Here is a 21,182-nt window from a genome sequence, read left to right on the forward strand (position 1 = left end):
TTGGGGTTTGGCCGGGGTTGGCTGTCATTGTAAATAAGATTTTTTTTCTAACTGACTAGCCTAGTTAAATAAATAAAATACAAATATAACATCTCTTTCTCTTCCTCTCTCAGGACACCCGTGAATATGAGGTATCAATATGAGGACTTTCTCAACTGTTAGAATCCCAAAATGAAGAGGCTTCCACCCAAACAAACCCACTCCATACCCCTTCTCCTCCTCAGCCCCACCCAAAAGGAAGTGATGTAAATACAGACTGACTATAGATCTGCCCCTTCCCCCCCATGACCCTGTCCTCCAATCACAGAAAGAGGAAACGGCGAGAGGAAAGATGAGTAGGAAATGGAGTGGAGAGGAGAGGGAGAGAAAATAGGAGGAGAGGGGAAAGGAGAGGACAGGAGATACTGGCAGTTTCTCAATATTCTGACTACCATTCTCTTAGCACGGTTGGAGTATGAGTCCAAATCAAAGTATGCGAAATGGGGTGCGTACTTTGCTTGTAAACATTTCGAAGCGTGCATAAATGCAAGCTTCAACTGAAATATTCCCAGGATTGTTGACATAATATGACGCAACCACATAAAAAACAACGCAACATTTCTTGAAATCAATGTCGGCTGGTTTTGAGCTGAAGCGAGAGAAAATGAACTCCGACTTTGGAATGAAAAGTTGCCCACTCACATCTCATATGTTGCCTGACTACAATATTTTATCTTGATCTTGTTCATTTTGGCATATTTAACTGCCTAGAATATCCACTGTAGTAGTGTGCATAGACTGCAGGCTAACTGATGAAGAATTGGTAGCTAACTTTAGCTAGCTAATGTTATCCACAAAGAATTCGTAGCTAACGTTGGCCATCCACCCTTCATAACAATATTCGTTTTAGGTTGTTGTTTTTTTGTACAGCTAGCTGGCTAGCTAGATTAATACAATTCACATATAGCTAGCTGATAATTACAAGCTTGGGCTTGCTTTATGTAGTTCATGTTTTGTCTGTATTGGTCAAAGTTAATACAGTAGAATGGGAGTGCGCAGTGCTTCTTAAATGCATATAAATGTACATTCTCCACACTCTCGTCCTCACAAGAATGTACTCAAGAGAACGAACTAGGAGCATGAGAGTGTGGAGCATGGCAGCAGCATATTGAGAAACCCACTGTGAACAGGGCTGCAGGCGTTGGGAGATAAAGAGACAAACACTATTTACTCATGTGTCTACTATTAGCTATCAAATAGAGGGACAGGAGGAGGGAGAGAGGGGAAGGAATAGGTGGGGAGAGAGGGAGACAGAAGGAGGATGATGGGTGAGCGATATAGGAGTGGCAGAGAGGAGGGGATAGAACCAAAGGGAACTAAAGTATTGGTACATGAATGGGGTCCATTGAGATGTAAAACATAGGGGTACATTGGCACCCTAGAATCTGACACAGGAAGTGAGGTTACTATCTCTTCCTGTCTGGGCCCCATCTTCCTGCATTTCTAAGGCCTTGTCTTAGAACAGTTTGTAGTACTGGTTTTACCATAGTAACTGACCTTCCATGTGCAAGCTCAACCAACCAACCATAACAACACCAGAAGAGACCGGCACCAGATTATGTATTTATTTTGATGTAAATGTGATGTTTTATGCAGATTAATTCATGTTCATTTTCATTTTGAAAAGAAAAAAATAAAATGTACCATGTTGCTGATTTCCTGAAATAAATGGTCAAATAAAAAGTATAATAGAATCTTTCTAAAAAAAAAAAATCAAAAACACTTGTCTTTGTCATCTGTTATTTCTTCGAGAGCTGGGGATGATCAGGTGACTCCCTGGCTGTGTCACACCTACAAGAGCTAGAAACAGTCACAACAGTCACTATGTCACTACGCATAACATGGAACAACTGTTTTACACTTGGAACATGAAGAAAATAACATGCCTCTCCATTCTGGCTAATTCAACAGTACATCCATACAGACCCACACATGTTGTAGCTCAATACTTCCTCACGGGTTCTTTTTCCGGGAGCACTACCTGGTAGGTAAAACAACTTATTTTTCACCTATTGTGCAATATCTGTCTCACACACATTCCAGTGGTGACATAGTTTCTGTTTCTGTTGAAACTGGTTCGCTTTCGTTCAGACCCATCAGTTTTGTCATCCCCTGACCTCAATACACAACAGCCTCAAAAACACAGTTGCTACTTCATGTTTCAATACTTGTTACTACCTGTTTTTGCAAATAGAAAGTTACTGTTGCAAAAACAGTTATTTACTTAGCAGCAAAGATTTTAAAACAAGTGGGTGCTATCGTTCTTAGGGTGTATGTTTGTGTGTGTGATTAACCAACAAAACAGCTGAGTAGAGAGGGGGTCAGACTCAAAGAAAGCCCTATGTTTTCAGTGTTTGTGTGTGTATGCGTAAAGGCAGGTGTGACTGAGCAGTGCAACCAAAAGTAGTCACAAGAAGCATACAAAAATAGATGCTATACCCTCAGAACTGGAGCAAGTATGAGTTATTTGTTCCTAAAGGTGCATTATGCATAAATCGCTCTGTCATTTCCTGGTTGCTCAAATTCTAATAGGTCACCTAATTTCAGTTTGTGACCAAACAAGCAAGTATAATATAGAGAATCATTGTACCATCTAAACAACTGAAATATATTTTAGATAATCAAAAATATTGTATTTTCAGCTGTTTGAAGGTGGAGTCCAAAACTGAAAGCAAAAGACACAAAAACTCAAGAACAGGGAAGCATAGAAATAGTGCACATAGAATAACAGATCTACCGCTTCTTAGACATGCTTTAAATGAGAATAAAAGATATATATATATAACTCGCTTTTCTATGTGAATTTGGTAGGGACATATTGCAGCTTTAATTAAGGGTTAGTGTCAGGGAAGATTTGTCATTAAAATTAAATTAAAGTCATCAATGGTCCCACTGGGCACACACTAGTTGAATCGACATTGTTTCCACGTCATTGCAATGAAATTACGTTGAACCAATGTGGAATTGAAGTTGAATTGACATTGTGTCCAGTGGGGTGACTTCTGTCCTCTCTAGCATGGAGATAAAAACAGAATAAGGCCTAGTGGGTCAGAGAAATCAGTCCTGACAATGCTTCAACCTCTCCTCTCTTTTCTAACTACTTAAGTCTTCCTTCCGTCCCCATTAACTCACTCTGTTCTGCACCAGGCTTCACACTCAAACTAGTTCACCACAGTTCAGCTTCCTCTTCCGTCCGTTAAGGTACAGAAAACATTCTCTCGCGATCTCTTTTTATGTTAACAGATTGTGTAATTTATTTTCCTTTTCTTGCTTGTTTGTGCCTTTCAACCGTCGTCCTTTTCTCACTCTGTCCCCTCCACATTCCCTCTCTCTCCCTTTATCTCTGAGTAGGTTGGTCTATCTGTATATCCGTGTTCTATTTCTGACTGTGATTACTGGAGTGACAGCGAAGGTTCTAGAATCCCTGATAAGACCATATGAAGTTTGCATTTCATATTTACTGAGACAGGCACTGACTTGGTGAATAATAATATAGTTGTAACTCTGCTGCAACACAGAGCGTGACCAGACATGAGGTTTGTTTGAATCCCCTGCATTACCCTTTGATATTTGCATCATGATCCCACAAACAACGTTTTCCATTTACGCCATGAAAAGATTTCACCTGTGCAGGAATAGGCCCTGGGTGTGTTGTAGTAAGATTTCTGTAGTAAAACAAAAAACATTTCCAGGCTGTTGCAGAGATACAGTATGAGGAGGAAGTGGAAATTTTTAAGAACCTGCCAGACTAGTTCCTCTCAGAAAAACACACGAGTGTTCTGCAGTGCTCCCAGAAGAGAGTTTTTTTATGAAGCTCAAAACAGATGTACAAATATGAGATGTACAATTTCCTGTCCCTCTTGTTTCTCTCCCTCTATTCCAGAAAGTACCTCTCTACCTTTACTTCAACAAGGTCAGTCTCACTGAAACTTAAAATCTGTTCTACAAGAAAAACCTGGTCAAAATAGCAGCACACACAGTTGGCCTCCTGCTATGACCAAGAGACCATGACCAAGCACAACCATCTCCATCAGTGATGCGTGTGTCAGCACGGAGGGTGTTAACAGGGCTCCTGATCCTGGGTGTAATCTCCACCCTGACCCAGTTCCTGCGTTTCTTTCTGCCTTGCCGGCAGCCATCCCAGGGTGCGGGCGAACCTGTGACCGTGCTGGTCCGGGACGGGTGGAAGGTCAGTTCTGACGTTCCCCTGGTGTTTGTGGGAGGGGTGCCTCGCTCCGGGACCACCCTGATGAGGTATGACAAGAGAAAGGAGGAGGAAAGTATTTATTTACTTGTATATACCAATGTACTGAACTTGTATTATTCTGACACTCAATATGTTTATATACTGTATGTATTTACCTCTGTACCCTGTCATTTTGATCTCCGTCTTATTTCCCACACTGTGTAGGGCCATGCTGGACGCCCACCCTGCGGTGCGGTGTGGGGAGGAGACGAGGGTCGTGCCCAGGATACTGGGCCTAAAGCTGGGCTGGGCTGCTGAGAAGGAGGGGGTCAGCACCAAGGTCCTGGACCGAGCAGTCACTGCCTTCCTCCTTCAGATCATAGCAGGACATGGGGAGCCAGCACCTCTACTCTGCAATAAAGATCCCTTTACTTTGAAGAGCGCTAAGTACCTCGCTCACCTTTTTCCCAAGTAGGTCTGACTTACTTTACTACACACACACACACACACACACACACACACACACACACACCTCCATCACAAGACACATATACTCTTAGAAAAGAAGGTGCAATCTAGAACCTAAAAGGGTTCTTCGGCTGTCCTAATAGGATAACCCTTTGATAGCCCTTCTTGGGTTCCAGGTAGGACCCTTTTGGTTCCAAGTAGAACATTTTGGGGTTCCATGTAGAACCCTTTCCACAGAGGTCTAGATGGAACCCAAAATGATTCTCCCTGGAACCAAAAAAGGGTTTTACCTGGACCCCAAAAAGATTCTACAAAGGGTTCTCCTATTGGGACAGCCGAAGAACCCTTTTAGGTTCTAGATATAACCTTTTTTGATGAGAGTGTACACTGACGCAAAAGCCTCTGTCACCATACATAATGGTGTGATCGAGTGTGGCTTTTCACTGACCCATGTGAGCAATATAGACAGTACAACTCATTATTGACTCACTAGGCAGCCTGGTTACCTCCTACAGAACAGAACACATCATATGACTGATTACCAGAGCTCAAAGTCCTGACAGAACAGGAGATAACTTATCTACTTTTTCACTGACTCCACCTCCTCTCCAGGCCTGAAACCGGGGTTAGCTAGAATTATGAGTAGTGCTTGGGGTGGAAAGTTGTAAAGTACTTTCTCCTCAACTTTTCTCTCCCTCCTCTATCCCGCCACACCTCTACATCCTTCCTCTCTCTCTTTTTACAGCTCTAAGTTCCTGTTGATGCTGAGAGATGGCCGAGCGGCGGTGCACTCTATGATTTCGCGTCGCGTGACGATCGGTGGCTTTGACCTCTCCAGCTACAGGGACTGCCTGGCCAAGTGGAGCCGAGCCACACAGGCCATGCTGACACAGTGCACTCAGGTGTGTACGTATCTGTTTAGGTGGGTGGAGAGTGGTGCCTGACGTGTGTGCGTGCATGCAGTGCATCTGTGCCTGCATGTGTGTGAGTGCGCATCTTTGTGTGTGTGTTTAGGTGGAAAGTGATGACCAACCATGTGTGTGCGTGTGTGTAGGTGGGCAGTAAGAGGTGCCTGGCTGTGAGGTATGAGAGGCTGGTCCTCCACCCTCGCTCCACCCTGCAGACAGTGCTGAAGTTCCTGGGTCTGCCATGGCACGAGGGGGTTCTGCACCACGAAGAGGCTATAGGAAAACCTGGAGGAGTCTCACTGTCAAAGTGTGTATCAGTGAATGTCAGAGAAGGGGACAAAGCCATGCTACATCACAAAGACTCAGAGGAGTCTTGCTGTTTTGGTGTGTGTTTATTAATGTGTGTGTGTTTGTGTCACAGAACGGAACGGTCCACAGACCAGGTGATGAGGCCAGTGAACTTAGACGCTCTGACTCGGTGGGTAGGTCACATGCCCCCAGACGTAATGGCAGACATGGACGCTATCGCCCCCATGCTGGGGAGACTAGGCTACGACCCCAGAGCCAACCCACCTAACTACGGACAGCCTGACCCACAGTTCCTCAACAACACACAAAGGGTACCGACGGACACACACACACACACACACACACACACACACACACACACACACACACACACACACACACACACACACACACACACACACACACACACACACACACACAGCTTTTTGCTGATGTAAACCTTATGTCCTCTCTCTGTAGCTTCTGAGGGGAGACTTTAAAACTCCTGTAGCAAGCCTACATCTGAAAGGACGTCCCCTGGTGAGTCTAACAGAAAAAACACCTTTCCTCAATGTCTAGGCGACTGCTGATTGACTGTTTTTAGTATAGAACTAAGTGTTGGTTCTGTCTACATCCTTCTTTAGATGTCCATGAAAGGTTCACGTACAGAGAGGTGACCGGGTCAGCGCCTGGAACAACGGTCACCCCTGACCTATGACCCCTGATTATCCTCTCAGGGAGGACAACAGCATCAACCAAAAGGCTGGTGGCTAATCACCAAGCACAGTCAGAGGGCATAACCATGCATGTGCTCTAGACCTCATTGATAGGAAGAAGTGATGTACAATGGAGAAAAGTATATTACATCGTTTTTTTACATTTCAAAAATGTGTTTACTTACTTTCTGGGTTCCTTACAAAACAAAATAATCTTCACTATATTTTTGGTGATATCAAAGTGCCGCCAGAAACCATGTGGATGAAAGGAGACAAGGGAAAAATAGGCTCTTTTAGAATCCGAGAATGAATTACTTACACAATCGTCTCTAACATGTAGGCTCAGCATTCCTGAACAATCCAATTACAAGTCAGAATGTTGAATAAACGTATTTTTAACTTACTTTACCTGTTGTCCGCTGATTTTGTCCTTATGTAGGAGGTAATCTGAGACAAAATATCTACAAACGTTATTAGCCAGACTTTCAGTACGCTGGTCTGTATATGGTTGGTATTTCCGGATAAAATGTTCAATACTGATATAATTCGCAGGTTACAAACACTTGCACAATATGGCTGAGCCTAACCAAACCACAGCTGATTGAGAGGTAACCGAGCCTAACCAAACCACAGCTGATTGAGAGGTAACCGAGCCTAACCAAACCACAGCGGATTGAGAGGTAACCGAGCCTAACCAAACCACAGCGGATTGAGAGGTAACCGAGCCTAACCAAACCACAGCGGATTGAGAAGTAACTGAGCCTAACCAAACCACAGCGGATTGAGAGGTAACCGAGCCTAACCAAACCACAGCGGATTGAGAGGTAACCGAGCCTAACCAAACCACAGCGGATTGAGAGGTAACCGAGCCTAACCAAACCACAGCGGATTGAGTGGTAACCGAGTCTAACCAAACCACAGAGGATTGAGAGGTAACTGAGCCTAACCAAACCACAGCGGATTGAGAGGTAACTGAGCCTAACCAAACCACAGCGGATTGAGAGGTAACCGAGCCTAACCAAACCACAGCTGATTGCGATGCATGCTTCAGTCGACTATGTTCGGTTACATTCGGCTATTGCTGACATATTGTGCATCACATGCTCTGCGTGAAGAGAATGAAAATACAAGTGACAGAACCCACAAGCACCACAAAAAGTTGTCTAAACAACCCTTTCCTGTGGATAGCCTATCTCCACCTCCTACCGCCAAAAGGACCAACAGCATGTACAACCGGTAAAGTAAGTGTAAATATAATTGTATTCAACAGTCTGGCTTGTAAAGACTATTGTGTAATTTTTTGGGTGACTTGATCATACTGATGAGCCATGAGGTAACCATAGTAACAGTCTGATGTTTAAAAAAAACATCAGACTGTCACCAGAGCAGTTTAGAAGGTGTTGTAGAGCTCTGCTACCCTATCCCAACGGGCCCAACGTTATACATCGGGTTAGGGCAGGATAAGGCCTGTTTTTTCATAAATAACTAGGGTACGGGTAGGGCTCAGGTATTACTAAATTGATCACTAACATTTTGAAGATAAGCCATTTGCTCAATGCTCTGCTGTGCAGTGCAGTCATATCTGACTAAGATCATAACATGTTGTCAGAGGTGCGTAAACCTCGTCAAATATAAAACGGGAGAGATTATTTCCCAAACAGTATAATGTTCCTTGAGTTTTGTTGGCGTTTAGAGTGACCAAAAGAAGCTAACAACTAACTGCTCTCTCATGTCTCTTCATTCGTTGACCAGAGCCAGATATACTTTGAGGAGATGGGGAAACTCCATTTGAATCGTTGCCCATGCTACGTCAGTGGGCTGTGCGGTGCATTCTGGGCAATTCGAGGACAAGGAGAGCTCTCCTTCAAGGAGTGAATGGTAGTCAATTGGGTGCTAGCTGAAGAGCAGCTAATGGATTTACTAACCCAGGAAGATATTTTTGATTTTGGGTTTCGGGCAGGGCCGGGTTGGGTTGGGCCTTAAATTTGGCAGAAGTAATCGGGCCTGGGTAGGGTAGGGCCTGAACATCACAGGCATGGGTAAGGCTCAGGCTCTAGTTGTGACATTTGACTTTACCATTTAAATATAAATTGCAGACTGTCAGCCACACTTGATAACTTGAAAACTAGCACTTACTAACATAGGCAACAAGTAACTGGATGGAAAACGGTGAGGCACATAACACACCCCTTCTACCGGCATTTGGTGGGGAGGGTTCTTGAAATGTTACATCCAATCAAAATCAGTGGACAATTCAAACCGTTTCTGCAATACAAAATTCTCCAGACCTCCAAGAGAGGCGTGACAATGATGTGATTTTGGAGGTATGGCAACCAGAAACCAATAGACGTATTCCTATGGAAATGTCCTGATAGCGCATGAAGCCGGAAGTATTTGAATTTGAAGCGTGCCATATAGCTGAATGGGGCTGAATGGCACCAAAAGATTGCTAAGGATCATGGTGAAAGTGGACATAACTAGCAAAAGATCACGGTCGATGTAATCATTTTCATCCTGCCTGAGAGAGTCAACCTTAATGTCTATGGCAAGAAGGCGCGAGCCTCCTCGTAGCCTGCAGGCCCGTGATTGATATGTCAGCACGTGGTCCTGTGTGACAACAAATGTAGTAGTCAGAATGGATCACTATATAACTAAATATCTTGATTTGTAGCAAACTTTAAAATAATTCATAGTGGGCATCGAACTTCATCATAATAACCTAATTTTATAGCCCAAAACGAGCGTCCCCCTCAAAAAATGGGCAGTTTTGGCGATTGTAATTTAGATAAGCTTTCTAGGGCAGAGCAGGGCTTTTGGCACCACTAGATTGCTATGCAGTAGCCGACCAGCCGAGCTTGTGACTTCACGTTCCAGATAGGACATTGGGGTCCTCATGGCAACACGAGACTAGCTAGATATAAGCTGGATGATGTTAGGATAAGGAGTCTTTTATAAGGGGGTGGGAGTGGGGAATGACTGTGCCTGTTTGTGTAGAATGACATTTTTGATCCATGCTGTAAATAATTTGTTTCTATTAAATCAATGATATGACCTCAAATAAACTGTCCAATCCCTGTTACATTCTTCTTTGCATATACTGCATGTTTTGATTCAAAAACTGTTCCCTGGTTGATCTCCTACACTAACTATACTGCTGCTTGGAAATGTAGCAAAACTGTAGGATTTACTGAGGCATGAGTGGGCCTGGGTTAAAAAAAAGAAGCTTGTTACTTGTAAGTGTTCCAAACAGAACATTATTTGTATTTTTACCTAAACATGCAAACACCATCAGACAGAAGTCATAGCAAGAAGTACATTGGGTTAGTCATTTTTGATTAAATATAACAGAACAGATTAACTGGATTGACAAACACTCAAGGGACGGGATGACAAAAATAACTAACTGAAAGACCCCTAATAACCTACTAATATGACTGCATTGAGGCATATGTCACTGTGCACACAAATTGTTGCATGCCCACCCACCAACGAATTTCTGGCTACGTCACTGTTTCTGACATAAATTCCTAACTATCTAAAACACAATCCGATTTTACTATCTGGCAAGGTTCATACTGCGACATCTGTGACTGGATTCGCTTTGACTGCTCAGCGCGTTGCTAGAGAACGACGACTCACTCTTTTTGCACATTTCTACCTCCGCCAATGTACGACTTCTTTTATATGTCCATTCTTACACAATTCCTTAAAGATTAAACATTCATATAGAACATTTTCAATGTCATACATGTCGTGGAGTTAGTTCATTTTATCCACAATCCATATGGTTAACGATATTTTTTTAAATCCGCAGTTTATAGTTCCATATGGTGTAATGGTGGAGGGATACGTAACGGCCATGTATAAATAACACAGCCCTTTGTGTGCGATAACAGCCTCGTTTCCAGAAGATTGAAGAACAGTGGCGTTGATAATTTGTTTGTAAGTAGGTTATTATCCAAAATCAGCACGAATGACAACATTTTTCACAAAGACCCTTAGTTCAGCGTAATGTTAATTGGTAGTTCATTGCTTTTCCTATTATTGGGGATGTAAGAATGTACTTTTTTTTGGATGGACGAATAGACGTCGACGATAGACGAGCAAACTTTCTGGTAGCGTTAGCTAACTACAGTAGTTATTTACTAAAATAAAGTTAGTTGGCTGGATATAGTCTTGGCTAGCTTCCTAACTAGCTAAAACAAGGCGCTCAACAGTAGGCATTGGCTAACTCTTCAATCAAGCTAGATATTTATATAGATGGGGGGGCTAACGTTAACAGTGGATGTGTTTTTGTAAATTCAATCTGGAGTGCCAGTGCTCTCTGGGTGTTCGTAAATTTAGAGCTTTGTAAGATTGTCAGTTCGTAAATTCAGAGCGTTTCGCTCAAGGAGCGAGGATTAGGGTTGATTGGAGCATTCTGGCATCACAACAGCTTGGGTGCTTGACAGGCTAACGTTGACTGGCTTGCTAGCTACTTCCAGACACGAATTGGAACTCCTCTCTGACCATTTAACTCGCCATAGCAGAGCTGCTTAGGCTGTTCATATTATCTAGAGCATTGGTGACAAACGTTAACTGTGCTGCTAGCAACATAATTACGCTTAGTTTTTCAACACCGGCAATATTCAAGTGTTGCGCGTTTGTAAATTCATCAGTTATTATGCGCTCTGGCATACTCAGACGATTGCTCCTAAATCGGAGTAGATAGCAAAATGAATTTCCGAACGCATCCCGTTAAAACACCGCGCTCGAGACATAAACCCAGCGATCATCCCGGCTTGGTTTGTCGGGCAGTAATAGTCATATATTTTGCTGTAAAATAAGCGTAGGGGAGTTTAATTTATTACAAAATATTACGTTTCGACTGCAAATGAAAATACAGCCCCATAAATTGAAATGGTCAGCTAGCTAGTCATTACTTCAGGACTCGACGTAGGTTTTATGACAAAAAGATAGCCACTAGATGGAGCTTGTTCTAAAATGGTGGCACCTGAAGCGTCAGCTGAGTACTACCTCCAATGGGAGGAGCTTTGCTCTACCCTATTTAGAAGTTGACCCACTGCATCTCGGGAATTGTTATGCATACTAGATTGATACCTATAATGTGAATTATGTATAGCCTGATTGTTTATTTGACATTTTAGGTTTGGTTAGTATAGTCTAACATGATTCTCCTCCCCAGTGTCAAGATGCAGATCTTTGTGAAGACCCTAACTGGTAAGACCATCACCCTTGAGGTTGAGCCCAGTGACACCATCGAGAACGTCAAGGCCAAGATCCAGGACAAGGAGGGCATCCCCCCAGACCAGCAGCGTCTGATCTTTGCCGGCAAGCAGCTGGAAGATGGCCGCACCCTGTCCGACTACAACATCCAGAAGGAGTCCACCCTCCATCTTGTGCTCCGTCTGAGGGGAGGTATGCAGATCTTCGTTAAAACCCTGACTGGTAAGACCATCACCCTTGAGGTTGAGCCCAGTGACACCATCGAGAACGTCAAGGCCAAGATCCAGGACAAGGAGGGCATCCCCCCAGACCAGCAGCGTCTGATCTTTGCCGGCAAGCAGCTGGAAGATGGCCGCACCCTGTCCGACTACAACATCCAGAAGGAGTCCACCCTCCATCTTGTGCTCCGTCTGAGGGGAGGTATGCAGATCTTCGTTAAAACCCTGACTGGTAAGACCATCACCCTTGAGGTTGAGCCCAGTGACACCATCGAGAACGTCAAGGCCAAGATCCAGGACAAGGAGGGCATCCCCCCAGACCAGCAGCGTCTGATCTTTGCCGGCAAGCAGCTGGAAGATGGCCGCACCCTGTCCGACTACAACATCCAGAAGGAGTCCACCCTTCACCTGGTCCTGCGTCTTCGTGGAGGCAACTAGTTCACTTCTACTCTTAACAATGTCACATCTTAACTCCAATTTCCCTCATCCCAAAATCCCTCCTAACCTCCAACCCCACCCTTTGACCTCACTCCAATCCCACCACTTACTTCCCCTAACCTCTAATCCCCAGCTCTTTTAAAAAAAAAAAAAATGTCAATAAAGTTGAAGCATTCCTGATTGTTTGGTTGTCATTTGTAGTAAAATATTTATGTATTTGAATAGCACCTGGTTGTATTATATATATATATTTTTTTTTTGCCAGCTTCTAATTGTAAGTACTACCGCCTCAGCGCATAACTAGAACTGCCTCTATGTTAAACCTAATTTAAATACCTTGTGCTTTTAGTCTTTGAAGTTATGAACTACTTTAAGGTCTTGACGTTAACTATAGGTGGTGCATTTGGAGGTACGCTAGACAGTTGGAGTCGGAAGTTTACATACACTGAGGTTGGAGATATTAGAACTCGTTTCTCAAACACTCCACACATTTCTTAACACTAGTTTTGGCAAGTCGGTTAGGACATCTTTGCATGACAAGTCATTTTTTCCAACAATTGTTAAGACAGATTATTTCACTTATAATTCACTGTATCACAATTCCAGTGGGTCAGAATTTTACATACACTAAGTTGACTGCTTTAAACAACTTGGAAAATTCCAGAAAATTATGTAATTGCCTATCAGAAGTTTCTAAAGCTAATTGACATCATTTGAGTCAATTGGAGGTGTACCTGTGGATGTATTTCAAGGTCTACCTTCAAACTCAGTGCCTCCTTGCTTGACATGGGGAAAATCAAAAGAAATCAGCCAAGACCTCGGGGAATTTTCTTTTGTAGACCAAGTCTGGTTCATCCTTGGGAGCAATTTCCAAATGCCTGAAGGTACCACGTTCATCTGTACTTGTGAGCAAGTATGAACACCATGAGACCACGCAGCTGTCATACTGCTCAGGAAGGAGACACGTTCTGTCTCCTAGAGATGAATGTACTTTGGTGCAAATCAATCCCAGAACAACAGCAAAGGACCTTGTGAAGATGCTGGAGGAAACCGGTACAAAGTCCTATATCGACAACCTGAAAGGCTGCTCAGCAAGGAAGAAGCCACTGTTCAAAAACCGCCATAAAAAAAGCCAGACTACGGTTTGCAACCGCACATGGGGACAAAGATCATTATTTTTGGAGAAATGTCCTCTGGTCTGATGAAACAAAAATGGAACTGGCCATAATGACCGTTATGTTTGCAAGCCGAAGAACACCATCCCAACCGTGAAGCACGGGGGTGGCAATATGTTGTGGGGGTGCTTTGCTGCCGGAGGGACTGGTGCACTTCACAAAATAGATGGCATCATGAGGGAGGAAAATTGTGGCTGTATTGAAGCAACATCTCAAGACATCAGTCAGGAAGTTAAAGCTTGGTCGCAAATGGGTCTTCCAAATGGACAATGACCCCAAGCATACTTCCAAAGTTGTGGCAAAATAGCTCAAGGACAACACAGTCAAGGTATTGGAGTGGCCATCACAAAGCCCTGACCTCAATCCTATAGAACATTTGTGGGCAGAACTGAAAAAGTGTGAGCAAGGAGGCCTACAAACTTGACTCAGTTACACCAGCTCTGTCAGGAGGAATGGGCCAAAATTCACCCAACTTATTGTGGGAAGCTTGTGGAAGGCTACCTGAAACGTTTGAGCCAAGTTAAACAATTTAAAGGCAATGCTACCAAATACTAATTGAGTGTATGTAAACTTCTGACCCACTGGGAATGTGATGAAAGAAATAAAAGCTGAAATAAATCATTCTCTCTACTATTATTCATACATTTCACATTCTTAAAATAAAGTGGTGATCCTAACTGACCTAAGACAGGGAATTTTTACTAGGATTCAATGTCAGGAATTATGAAAACTGAGTTTAAATGTAGTTGGTTAAAGTGTATGTAAACTATCGACTTCAACTGTATATCCAATCATTTTTTATAAAGCCCTTTTTACATCGGCCGACATCAGTGGTTATATAGAAACCTAGCCTGAAACCCTATACGGCAAGCAATACAGATAAATGTCAGTTGGCTTTTCATGGCTGAGCAATCAGAGGTCGAGAGCAGGTATACTGAACAAAATGCAACAATTTGGATTTTACTGAGTCAGGGTTTGGTGGATTTCCAGGAGAATGCTACCTGCCCCAACACACAATGCCAACTAAAATTTGGAAGATTATTAATGGTCTGGGGCTGTTTTTCATGGTTTGGGCTAAGCCTCTTAGTTCCAGTGAAGGGCAGTCAACGCTACAACATATACATTGACATTCTAGATGATTCTGTTCTTCCATCTTTGACAACAGTTCTGGGAAGACCCTTTCCTGTTTCAGCATTACAATGCCCCCGTGCACAAAGCGAGGTCCAAACAGAAATGGTTTGTCGATCGGTGTTGAAGAACTTGACTGACCTCCACAAAGCACTGACCTTAAACTCCATCGAACACCTTTGGGATGAATTGGAACGTCAGACCTCAATAATGCTCCTGTTGCTGAATGCAACCAAGTCCCTGCAGCAGTGTTCCAACTTCTAGTGAAAAGCCTTCCCAGAAGAGTGGAGGCTGTTATAGCAAAGGGGGCATCAACTCCATATTAATGCCCATGATTTTGGAATGAGATGTTTGACAAGCAGGTGTCCACATACTTTTGGTCATTTAGTGTACTTAGTGATGTTTAGTATATAGATGTTAAAGTGGTTTATTTGCTATTTGCAGGTATTAAAAGTAATACATTGGAATCAGTAGGTATTTTGGTGGGTACCAGCACTGGAACTGTTGGAAGAGGCACTTGTTAGTATGCCTGAAATGCATCCTGCCTTTGAGTAATCACTATGACATTATTTGCTTTTATCCAACTGTTAGATTATGATTACCTTAAACCAGGAAAGAAGCATTTTCACTATTATAGCTAATAGGTATGCTGTACCTCCCTACAGCAAAAGGATGTCATTCATACTTAACCACAAGATGTCCCCATAGACCAAGTGAAAGCTCTTACTGCTGATTGCCTCTCATACACACTAATTTCTAGGGGTGTGCTGACATGCCATACTCGTAATCATATCCGTAGATTTACAGTTGATAATCGGATGATCACTCTATCCAATCCGAGCAGCAGGATCAACGGTACAGGCCGCCCCTCTGCTTACAGACAGGCAAACTAGCCAGTTGAGTTATTTAGACCACGCACATGACTGACTCAAAGACAGTATAGTATAGTTAAGAAACTCTGTGACTGATTGACATGAGAAAGTTGCTTGCTGGTGTAACAGTATAGCTTCCGTCCCTCTCCTCGCCCCAACCTGGGCTTTAACCAGGGACCCTCTGCGCACATCAACAACTGACACCCCACGAAGCATCGTTACCCATCGCGCCACAAAAGCCGCGGCCTTTGCAACGCAAGGGGAACAACCACTTCAGGTCTCAGAGCGAGTGACGTCACTGATTGAAACGCTATTAGCGCGCACCACCGCTAACTAACTAGACATTTCACATCGGTTACACTGGCACCCCCAATATTTTTTTGTAGATCACGGATAATTACAAGATTTCACATGGGCCCTCAGATCCTCAAAAAAATATAGAGCTGCACCATCACAGCTTTGCATAGCAACTGCTTGGCATACGACCGTAAGGTGCTACAGAGGATAGCGTGTGTACGGCCCAGTACATCACTGGGGCCGAGCTCCCTGCCATCCAGGACCTCTATGTCAGAGGAAGGCCCCTAAAATTGTCAAAGACTCCAGCCACCCAAGTCATAGACTGTCCTCTCTGCTACTGCACGGCAAACGGTACTGGAACGCCAAGTCTGGGACCAAAAGGCTCCTGAACAGCTTCTACCCCCAAGCCATAAGACTGCTGAACAGTTGATCAAATGGCTAAATGACTTTGCATTGACCCCCTTTTTGTTTGCACTGACTCTCTTGCACAGGTTCTATGCATACTCACTGGACTCTACCCCCCCACACACATACTACACTGACACTCCCAACACACACATTACATATGCTCACACACAAACACACACATGCATATTGACGCCACAAACTCGCACATAGAAAAACTTTCACTCCTGTTCACTCTCTTCACATACGCTGCTGCTACTCTGTTTATTATCTATCCTGATTTCCTTGTCACTTTTACCCCTACCTACATGTACATATTACCTCATCTACGTTGTACCCCTGCACATTGAATCAGTGCCGGTATGCCTTGTATATAGCCTCGTTATTGTTATTTTTTTAACGCATGGAGAAGCATGTAGACCACAATACCTTCCTCCAGCTCTAGAGACATTGCAATAGATGGGCATAAATCACTTTCACTACCATTGTTGTGTTCGCAATTCCACATAAGTCTCTGGCTAGCGACGTATAGGTAAAGAGTAAAAAAAAGGGCTCTTGAGTGGCACAGCTGTCTAAGGCACTGCATCTCAGTGCTAGAGGCGTCACTACAGACCCTGGTTCAATCCCATGCTGTATCACAACTGGCCGTGATTGGGAGTCTCAAAGGGCGGCGCACAACTGGCCCAGCACCGTCCGAGTTAGGGGAGGGTTTGGCTGGGGTAGGCCGTCATTGTAAAATAATAATTTGTTCTTAACTGACTTGCCTAGTTAAATAAAGGTAAAATAAAATAAAAACACCCATCCATTGTGGAGATCTGTAATCCCTGGCAGTGAATCTGAAGTAGTAGACCACTCTCACTGGTGCTGTGAAGATACCTGCATCAAAGGAGAAGCAATCAGAGATAAGCACAGTCCATCTCTCAAAACCAAAGTGAGTAATATTTGCTGTAGCTGGATTCAGTGTGTATAGATTAGTGTGGTCAAGTCATTGCCTGTAGTGTCTAGGTTGGCCAATGTTGGTGATGACTTTACTGTAGACCAGTGGGGTTTCAGTATTGAAGGGTCCAACATATATATCAGAACAGCAGAGAAGTCCAGCTTTGGTCTGTCTGTAACCCAAGGGAGTGAATTTACTGATTGTAATATATTTTTTCAATCAACCTTCCCCACACTATATTTTGAAGCCAAACAAATGAGTCAATATCTTGACAGACCACATGCCATAGCGGCGCTTTGTCCCTCCTGCTTCTCATTGGCTGTCACTCTGGGACCCATGGCTGTCATTACATAGGAGAGGAAACTTTAATTTTTTATTTATTTCACCTTTATTTAACCAGGTAGGCTAGTTGAGAACAAGTTCTCATTTACAACTGCGACCTGGCCAAGAATAAAGCAAAGCAGTTCGACACATACAACAACACAGTTACACATGGAATAAACAAACATACAGTCAATAAAACAGTAGAAAAAGTATATATACAGTGTGTGCAAATGAGGTAAGATAAGGGAGGTAAGGCAATAAATAGGCCATTGTGGCGAAGTAATTACAATATACCAATTAAACACTGGAGTGATTGATGTGCAGAAGATGAATGTGCAAGTACAGATACTGGGGTGCAAGATAAATAAATACAGTATGGGCTATTTACAGATGGGCAATGTACAGGTGCAGTGATCTGTGAGCTGCTCTGACAGCTGGTGCATAAAGCTATTGAGGGAGAGTCTCCAGCTTCAGTGATTTTTGCAATTCGTTCCAGTCATTGGTAGCAGAGAACTGGAAGGAAAGGTGGCCAAATGAGGAATTGGCTTTGGGGGTGACTAGTGAGATATACCTGCTGGAGTGCGTGCTACGGGTGGGTGCTGCTATGGTGACTAGTGAGCTAAGATAAGGCGGGGCTTTACCTAGGTGCCCTTCTTTGTGAGGCATTGGAAAACCTCCCTGGTCTTTGTGGTTGAATCTGTGTTTCAAATTCACTGCTCGACTGAGGGACCTTACAGATAATTGTATGTGTGGGGTACAGAGATTAGGTAGTCATTCAACAACCATGTTAAACACTATCATTTCACACAGTAAGTCTATGCAACTTATGTGACTTGTTAAGAACATTTTTACTCCTAAATGTATTTAGGCTTCAAAATCAAATCAATTCAAATTTATTTATATAGCCCTTCGTACATCAGCTGAAATCTCAAAGTGCTGTACAGAAACCCAGCCTAAAACCCCAAACAGGAAGCAAGGCATGTGAAAGAAGCACGGTGGCTAGGAAAAACTCCCTAGGAAAAACTCCCTAGAAAGGCCAAAAACCTAGGAAGAAACCTAGAGAGGAACCAGGCTATGAGGGGTGGCCAGTCCTCTTTTGGCTGTGCCAGGTGGATATTATAACAGAACATGGTCAAGATGTTAAAATGTTCATAAATGACCAGCATGGTCAAATAATAATAATCATAGTAGTTGTCGAGGGTGCAACAAGCACGTCCGGTGAACAGGTCAGGGTTCCGTAGCCGCAGGCAGAACAGTTGAAACTGGAGCAGCAGCATGGCCAGGTGGACTGGGGACAGCAAGGAGTCATCATGCCAGGTAGTCCTGAGGCATGGTCCTAGGGCTCAGGTCCTCCGAGAGAAAGAAAGAAAGAGAAAGAGAGAATTAGAGAGAGCATATTTAAATTCACACAGGACACCGGATAAGACAAGAGAAATACTCCAGATGTAACAGACTGACCCTAGCCCCCCGACACATAAACTACTGCAGCATAAATACTGGAGGCTGAGACAGGAGGGATCAGAAGACAATGTGGCCCCATCCGATGATACCCCCGGACAGGGCCAAACAGGCAGGATATAACCCCACCCACTTTGCCAAAGCACAGCCCCCACACCACTAGAGGGATGTCTACAACCACCAACTTACCGTCCTAAGACAAGGCCGAGTATAGCCCACAAAGATCTCCGCCATGGCACAACCCAAGGGGGGGGCGCCAACCCATAACAAAGGGGTTGAATAGTTATTGACATTTCATCTTTTCATTTTTTATTAATTTGTAAAAGAAATGTGAAAAATGTTGTCTGTTTATCTCAATTTAAAAATCAGGCTGTAACACAACAAAATGTGGAAAAAGTCAAGGGTGTGAATACCTTCTGAAGGTATTTGCTCTCTTGTCATTACCTGCATTCTCTATTTCCAGCTTTCTAACTTTGTCTTTTAGGAAATGCAGTTCATTCTTGGTGATACCATGATGCATTGTTAGTACAATCACCTTGTTTTTTCTGCTATTCCACCCCCAGTCTGACCTCCATGTTCCTCAGCTCCAGTCTCTGCTCCACCACAATGTCTGTCAGCACTCTCAGCTCAGCCAAGATGTCAGGGGTGTTGGTGGTGGTCTGGCGATTAATCTCTTTCTGGATCCTCTCTGCAGCATCAGTCCTTCAGCTGTCTCTAACCCTACTCTCTGACCCCTCCCCTCTCTCCCTGAGCCCATGCCCCCAGGCCCAGACAGACAAAACAGCAACACAGAGCCCCCCAGAACAACAGCACCCCTTATTCTGAAATTAGGCTGTTCAGAAAAGTCCAGTATGAGGCTCAGTCGCCTTCTTTATACACTACTTACTTAATGAACTAAATGCATGAGAATTGAATATACACTACCGTTCAAAAGTTTGGGGTCACTTAGAAATGTCCTTGTTTTTGTTCCATTTAAAATAACATCAAATTGTAACTGGAAACAGCTGATTTTTAATGGAATATCTACATAGGCATATAGAGGCCCATTATCAGCAACCATCACTCCTGTGTTCCAATGGCACGTTGTGTTAGCTAATTTAAGTTTATCATTTTAAAAGGCTAATTGATCATTAGAAACCCCTTTTGCATTTATGTTAGCACAGCTGAAAACTGTTGTCCTGATTAAAGAAGCAATAAAACTGTCCTTATTTAGACTAGTTGAGTATCTGGAGCGTCAGCATTTGTGGGTTCAATTACAGGATCAAAATGGCCAGAAACAAAGACCTTTCTTCTGAAACTCGTCAGTCTATTCTTGTTCTGAGAAATGAAGGCTATTCCATGTGAGAAATTGCCAAGAAACTGAAGATCTTGTACAACGCTGTGTACTGCTCCCTTCACAGAACAGCGCAAACTGGCTCTAACCAGAATAGAAAGAGGAGTGGGGGACCCCGGTGCACAACTGAGCAAGACAAGTACATAACTTTTTTTTTTAAACCTGTATTTTGTATTGTATCATTGTGGAGTGACACCGTTTTCTAGCTTTTCTTAATAGAAGAACTGTTCTACAAACCAGATTGAACCCTGTTGAATGGAAATCTCCAACACATTTCAGCTGTCTGTGGGGTGTTCTCTCCAACCCCCACTTCTCCTCCTCCTCCAAATTATTCTTGAAAATATATTGTCTTTCCATGCAGTTGAATAGAAAAATAATGGCTCAAGAACAACACACACATCAGAAAGATTAAATTCATGTTTTATTTTCACATACCTGTTCTACAGGGTCAGCCATAGTAGAGCAAACAAGGGTTAAAGCAATAGATTGTTCACCTTGTCAGCTCTGTTAGTCAAACCAGCAACCTTTTGGATACTGGCCCAACACTCTAACCACTAGGCTACTTAAGCACTTTGTCCAGCATCATTATTGGTAAGCCTATACAAAGTACTAAAGGACAGATTACTTTGGGCTAGATAGAAAATAAAAAATGCTCCAGGACTAAAATAATTGCTAGATTTTAACAGTAGGCTACCAGTTCTTGGCTTGTTACAAGTTTACCAGTGAGTTTTTGTTAAAAATAAGATGTAGCTTTTTTTTTCTTTGA

General features: G+C 43.2%; 2 protein-coding genes and 1 pseudogene across 2 annotated transcripts; all 3 read left to right on the forward strand.

The window, feature by feature from the left end:
- The window catches only part of LOC115160296 (seizure 6-like protein), a 56,861-nt pseudogene extending 52,874 nt beyond the window's left edge, over positions 1–3,987 (forward strand).
- Positions 3,988–4,239: 252 nt separating this feature from the next.
- Positions 4,240–9,667, forward strand: LOC115159780 (protein-tyrosine sulfotransferase 2). The gene is made up of 7 exons (XM_029709828.1): positions 4,240–4,315; positions 4,451–4,696; positions 5,439–5,595; positions 5,748–5,908; positions 6,023–6,221; positions 6,370–6,429; positions 6,534–9,667. The coding sequence occupies exons 1-7, from the start codon at positions 4,296–4,298 to the stop codon at positions 6,564–6,566; spliced, it is 876 nt and encodes a 291-aa protein (XP_029565688.1). The 5' UTR covers positions 4,240–4,295; the 3' UTR covers positions 6,567–9,667.
- A 2,110-nt stretch (positions 9,668–11,777) lies between these two features.
- On the forward strand, positions 11,778–12,665 carry LOC115159781 (polyubiquitin-B). Its single transcript, XM_029709829.1, has one exon. The coding sequence runs from the start codon at positions 11,798–11,800 to the stop codon at positions 12,485–12,487; it is 690 nt and encodes a 229-aa protein (XP_029565689.1). The 5' UTR covers positions 11,778–11,797; the 3' UTR covers positions 12,488–12,665.
- Positions 12,666–21,182: the final 8,517 nt, after the last annotated feature.

The sequence above is a fragment of the Salmo trutta genome, chromosome 23 (assembly GCF_901001165.1).
Source record: "Salmo trutta chromosome 23, fSalTru1.1, whole genome shotgun sequence".
In the NCBI taxonomy this organism is placed as follows: Eukaryota; Metazoa; Chordata; class Actinopteri; order Salmoniformes; family Salmonidae; genus Salmo; species Salmo trutta.

Excerpts from the sequence above, each read along its gene's own strand:
- LOC115159780 (XM_029709828.1), top strand. The coding sequence starts at position 4,296 with ATGACAAGAGAAAGGAGGAG. Across the intron at positions 4,697-5,438 it reads CTCGCTCACCTTTTTCCCAA|CTCTAAGTTCCTGTTGATGC; the intron begins GTAGGTCTGACT and ends CTCTTTTTACAG. Across the intron at positions 5,596-5,747 it reads TGCTGACACAGTGCACTCAG|GTGGGCAGTAAGAGGTGCCT; the intron begins GTGTGTACGTAT and ends GCGTGTGTGTAG.
- LOC115159781 (XM_029709829.1), top strand. The coding sequence starts at position 11,798 with ATGCAGATCTTTGTGAAGACCCTAACTGGTAAGACCATCACCCTTGAG.